The sequence below is a fragment of the Limulus polyphemus genome, unplaced genomic scaffold, assembly GCF_000517525.1.
Source record: "Limulus polyphemus unplaced genomic scaffold, Limulus_polyphemus-2.1.2 Scaffold447, whole genome shotgun sequence".
Taxonomy (NCBI): Eukaryota; Metazoa; Arthropoda; class Merostomata; order Xiphosura; family Limulidae; genus Limulus; species Limulus polyphemus.
The window spans coordinates 128,383-134,913 of record NW_013666057.1 but is presented as its reverse complement, the minus strand read 5'-3'; the positions used below and the strand labels follow the sequence as shown (position 1 = coordinate 134,913).

The following is a 6,531-nucleotide window of genomic DNA, read 5'->3' as shown; positions in this document are numbered from 1 at the left end:
AAGGTTATTTGCACAGGCATAATACTGTCAATAATAATGTATTCAGTATTTTTTTTATCTTTGCAATATTTTTTGCAATATTCTTTAATAAAGTAGAACATTTCCTTAAACATTTTAAGGCCATACTCATTCCATCTACAACAGAATTTGTATTCTAACCTGAGCCTACCATATGATCCTTGTGCTTAGCTGAAACAGGAGTCCCTGTGCTGGAAGAAGATCCACTCCTGCTAGCAGGTCGTTCTCTCTTGACAGTTCTGTCAATTCCATTTTCTCTTGGAGAAGTCTGTCGATTTGGGGGGGAAATGGGATCCTGTATAAAAGAAATATATTTTCATACGGAGAAATACTGGAGTGAGCCGTCTAACATTTTCTTTTAGAATAATACTTGTGAAACTAAACAAGTAACACGAAACAGCTATGCAAGTTTACTCATCTTCAAAAACTGATTAGTTTAATATTCAAAGAGTAGTGAAGTTAAATTAATCATTACACGTATATATATAAAGTATCAACTACAGTTTTCAACATATAAAATATAAATGACCAGTTGTATAGAAGTGACATAATATTAGCAGGAACAGTAAGGGAAATAACAAGGAAAACTATCCACAGCAATAATGATCATACTACATGTTAAGTAGCATAAGATGTGGGGGTTGACTAAATTAAGAATGTATCAGTATTCTATATACAAAAAATAAATAAACATTGGTTAGCCAACACCAGAAGGTCCTAACCTCATTGGCGACATCCACAACTAGATCTTGGTCACTTTTCTCATCCTCACTGCCCTGTGGAATTGAAGAACAAACTGCCAATAGCTTGTTTTTACACACAGGCAGCACAATGAAACATTTTTTGAAGTTAAATTCAAAGAAAAATAGAGATCTATGAAGTTAGAACTTTCAAAGTGATCATGAAAAATGTCAACACTTAAGATATAACTTTTCATATATCAAAGTGCTCTTGAAAACACTATCTGAAATTTGTAACATTAACAAAGAAATTTATCGTTGCTTTGTGTCAGGTCAGTTTGATATAAAACATACTCAACATTTGTATATCACATAGTTAGTAGTATGTTGAAACTAACTTGATACTTCAAAAATAAAGCTTAATTTCTGCATTTTAAATCCACCTTGCAGCACTTAGCAAGCTATGGCACAAAGAGTTTGTCACAAAAACAGATATATAACTTAAATCCAAAACTGATTTTTTGATTATTCATGTTAGCCATAGATTTATTCAAACAAATCCTTTTATCACAATTTAATGTTGATAACATGTTGTTTTTTTTGGAGTAAAAGCATATGTCCAAGATGAATGTTATATATAATTTAGACTTGGCCAAATACAGAAAGGGTTATCTGCACAAAACTATTCCAAACTTAGAACTAACAAACTACATGGAAGGCAGCTGATCAACAGTACCCACTGTTAACACTTGAACTATTCACATCTGAGAGTATAATGGGATTTGACAGCCATTACTATAGCACACCCACAACCCCAACGTGTGGAGTGCATTTTTGCAGCAATGGATTGCAATCCATGTATCCTCGGATTCACAGTCCAACAAGTTAACTAATAAATGTGATATAAAGCCAAAAACATTTTTTATGAAATTACATTTCATGTTACAAATTATAAATTGTTACCCATATTGGAAATGAAAAAATACAATATGGGTTAATTAAAATTCTGCTCTATTAGAAGCTTAAAGCTCAATAATTGTTTATAAGCAATAATGTAAGAACTATCAAAGTCACATTTAATAGTTTATGTTTCAGTTAAATGGACTGAAGAGGTAAGTGTTGACAAAATAAACAAGTGACTGAAAACACTATTGTTCTAGCTAAATTAAAGATATCTTACATGATCAACTTTGTCCTCTCGCCTCCGCTTCTTGTCCAAATCTACCTCTGGTGAACGGCTTCTATGCTTGTCACGGTCATGAGGAGAAAGTGAGTTCCGCTAAAAGAGCAACAAGTAATATACACTAAGACAACCATAAAAAATATTACATTAAACCCCACTAACAACAGTTCATATACTGCATGTTCAGCCTCATGTGAACAATTCTGTGTATTTATTTAATTTTCTTTATGCATTGTTTCGAAGGTCAGTAAAAACTAGAACCATTCTTTGCTCTGGCATACTCCCAACATAAAGACGCAAGTTTTATTATGGAAAACCAACATTACATGACTAATAAAACAACAGCTTATCAGATGTTATATTAAACAGGATTTCTTAAAAAACTGAAAAAAAAACAGCAGTATTAAACAGACTTAAGTCAAATAACTAATAAAATAAATATTGATAAAGTTCAAAAATTATTATATTTTAAGATCAGGACAACATTTGTGTAAGTTTTCACCCATATGTATTAAGGAAATAAAGCCAACATTTAACAGTACACAATAAATATTTAAAATGAGACTGTCCCTAGTCTCAAAATACAATATAAATGGTTTTACTTAATAAGTTTACTGCACAAAGATAAGATACTGTGAAACTGGGAACAGTCTGATACACTACAATTTTGAACATCTTACTGCAGTGTGATCAGGAGAGCAATATTTTGCATCTAAATGTGATTTCAAAAATCACATGATCAAATTTACATACAATTTAGCTTAAAGAATTTCACACCACCTATTATCAATATTTCTCCCTGGTCATTCATCCTTATTCAATACTTTGAAATTATTTTCATTACATTTGAATTATCTCACTAGATTCACAGATATTATTACCACTGATGTTTGTAGGTTGTACAAAAATAAGTTATTTCCCATTGAATCAAGTGTTTAGTTTTCTTAGTATGTTCAGCAAAAGGTAAGATTTTGTATTATTATTTCTAACATTTTTTGTGTTCATTTATTCTGTATTTTAAATTTCTTCTAGATTGTCCCATAGAAGTATTTCCACATTCACATGGTATTTTGTATATACCAGTTTTTCCATTAAATCAATTTTATTTTAGTTATATTAAGCATCTGGCTAATCTTGTTCATTGGTCTATATATCAGAAAGATATTTTGTTGTTTTTTAAAATGTTGCATTATTTGACAAGAAAAATGAGGTAGAAATGGTAATACAAATCTTTCTTCCTTAATTCTTAAGCAAATGGTCTTAACAATATTTTTATCCTCATTATTTAATTTATTGATAGCTCTGTAAACAATATCAGGATGGAAATCTCTTTCTACTGCTACATACTTAATTAATAATAACTTATTGTTAACATTTTCTAATTCTACTAACATAAGAATAAAAAAGGGAAGTGATTTTTTTAACAATTAGGTGTAACATGATTTTTGATATGGGGCATGACTACAGAGAATGGATTTCATCAAATAGCAGTTTCTAACTTTCCCTTATTTTTACTTACTAAAACATCCAAAAATGTAAATAGTTATTTCCTTCAATTTCATATATAAATTTAATAGAATTGTCAATGTTATTGAGGTAATTAGCAAAATCAATTATATTATTTTTACCATGTCAACATATCAAAAACATGTCATCAACATACCGTAACCAACTTTCTGTTTTTTGCTTTTCTTAGCACTTCAGTTTCAAAACTGTCCATGAATAAATCACATAGTAACAATGATAAAGGAGAACCCATAGCTAAATATTCATTCTGTTTATAAACTGTACTCTTAATTTGAACACACAAATTTTTAATATGTTTCAACAAGGATAATCATATCAATTATTTCTAAAGCTAAATTTTTAACTTTTGCTTTTACCATTGTATGAAATTTATTTATTGGATTAATTTTTAAGTTCTCATATGAAACTTCTTTCAGGAATTCTTCAATTTTTAAATCATAATCTTTTCTATTAATAAGTATTATTTGACCACCTTTATTAACTTTACAAATAAGCACATCTTGTTCTTTTAAAGTTTTTATCATTTGTAGATTTAAAATTCTTAACTAATTTCAATTATAACTCTAGTATGTACCCTAATTTTCTATACACAAATCACAAATTTTGTCAAAATTGGGTTCATTAAAAGATGAGTTTTTGATTTTTACATAAACACACATACACACCATTGTTTTCTTTTTATATAACATTCTTCTATATAAATAGCACATAAAATAATGTGCTGTTTCCACATTGTATTGGTATTGATTACTAACGTTTTTCCCCATTTGTGGTAGCTGTAATTGTCTGTCTAGAAAACTACATTAACTGATGATTTCTGTTTGCCTTTAGAAGATTGCATTTTTTTTTTTAAACATTTATTGTGAATACAGACTTCCCAAACAGTATGTCAGATGCAGTTCTATTATTTTACCTGACATTATCAAATACAGTAAACAGCTGGTAGTTAAATTAGTTAGTTGTATTAAGCCTTGCCTATGCAAGTGTTTAAAAGTGAGAGGGAGTTGTGCTTACTTACTCCCTGCACTACTCTGTCCAAAACCTTAGAGACGTATAATACCTTAAACAGAAATCAATAAATAAACAATATTAAAACTATATCATTAACATCATTTCACCTTGGTGCAAAAAAAGGTTATTTTTTTTTAAACAAGCTAGATATTATTATTATTCATAATGCCATTTGAATAATTTTGGCCTTAGGTACAATATACATAATAACTTACTTAAATTTGAATTTTGATTTTTTCTGAGGTTATTACATAAAGATCCCTATATTATACATATCTTAGCATCAATGTAATTTTTGTTCTTTTTCTGGTTTAATTATGCAGACGAGTAAGTGAATAGTTTGAGAGTAATAATACATGTATTTTCAGTAAAACAACCTTACACTATTTGTCACATAAGTGGCATCTGTTCTCCCAATCTAGTCCCTTACTTTTTTCAGGCTAACTAACAATTAAAAGGCATATTTTTTCTGTATTCAACAAACATCCATTTACTCACACATCAGAACACAATAGTCAAGAGCACAGTGTCGTGGCTGTGATATGCTTCGTGTGCACATCAGGTATTTCACTTACTTAAATTCAACTATTATTCTTAACAACAAAGCTGTTGAAAGTTTGATAAAATTTTCATCCGCATTTACAATTCTTCCTGTTTTAATGCATAGTGTGATAATGAAACTTAACATAACAACGGTTTATATAGTAATATGTAGTTAAGAAGATAGTACAAAAATAATATATTACATTTTCATCACATAATCTTTATTGAAACTAAACCAAATTTTTTACAATGTTTCATATCCTTTGTAAAATATACACTTGATTTATTACAGTATAATCTGAGGCATAATATTATTATAGCATTATTTTTAATGTTGAAATTAAAAATGCTTTACCAGCTGCAATAATGATTCCCAAAGTATGCAGTGCCCTTACTGATTAGCAGATAACATACTTATTGGTGATTAGAAAGTTCAAATTACAATTTTTTATTTTTGTTTATGTTTTTAGCCTACAGTGGCTTGTAAAGTGGACGAGAAAACACTCCAACAAGGAGTAATCCTTAGAATAACTAGCACAAAGGTAGGAATCAATAATGGCCAAGAACAAATGTAATGATAAGTATGTTGGTTCTTCCATTTATCAGTGATTTGTTTGATGGAAAATGAAAAAAAGATAATTTCCCATCACAAATAGGCAATTGCACAGACCATGGTCAAGAGATGATTGACAACATAGTAAAAATAGGATACTTGTTTGTGTTAACGTTGGTAAACGAGCCATAGCCAGATAGTTGCAAGAAATACACCCAGGAAAAGATCTATTCATGAAGTCTTAGTTATTATTTTTACTAGTAAAAATAATATTGAATATGAACAACAGAAGAGAAGTTTCAACAAAGTCAAACAAACATGAAAACAAAGCAACATTGTACCAGGCATATGATTCATGAAAAACTACCTTTTATTAAAGTGCAAGACATTAATTTGTAGATCCACAATTCCAGGAAGGACTGATAGCATCATAAACTAAAATCTACTTACACTTTAACAACTATTTTTTCAACAAGTGTATACCTTAGGTAAGTTAAAACTATAGAAATGGATGTATTTTACTTTATGTTTGGTAAGGAAAAGATCTACACTTGTAATTGGAAAAATGGGGTTTATGTATGTTCTGTGGAAAATGAGAAAGCCTCTTCCTCCTATGTTGAAGAAAAGGAGTCTCCAAGTGTATTGGAAAGTGGTTTTTCACTTGTAAAATTTCTGACTTCTATAATAACTGGCTACCATGATTCTCATTTTCAATTTAGAAACTTTGATTTTTATAGGTGAATGTAAAATGCAGAGAAAAGTCCTACTGGTAAAGTCTGTGTTAATTCCTTTTTTTCTGCTACTTGATCAACAGTTACATTAAGAAAGTTGTTTTATTAAAACATATGATTTTGGGAATAAGATCATTAAATTGTACAGATACAATATCATACAGTCCTTTCAATTATAGCCAAAAAGCGAAATAAAAATAAATAATAATATACTATTTCTACGTGACTATCTTCGAAAGCTGGCCAAACAATATATATATATATATATATATATATATATATATA

General features: G+C 29.2%; 1 protein-coding gene across 6 annotated transcripts in view; it reads right to left on the bottom strand.

The window, feature by feature from the left end:
• LOC106458335 (transducin-like enhancer protein 4) overlaps window positions 1-6,531 on the bottom strand; it is a 139,197-nt gene that overhangs the window by 19,083 nt on the left and 113,583 nt on the right. For 5 of the 6 annotated variants that reach the window (XM_022384520.1, XM_022384521.1, XM_022384517.1 and 2 more), the window contains 3 exons: window positions 1,879-1,977; window positions 741-794; window positions 170-313 (listed from right to left, as the gene is read on the bottom strand). In XM_022384520.1, coding sequence (XP_022240228.1) covers window positions 170-313; window positions 741-794; window positions 1,879-1,977 — 297 coding nt within the window. The remainder of the gene's footprint in view (window positions 1-169; window positions 314-740; window positions 795-1,878; window positions 1,978-6,531) is intronic. The other variant, XM_022384518.1, reaches the window with a different exon arrangement.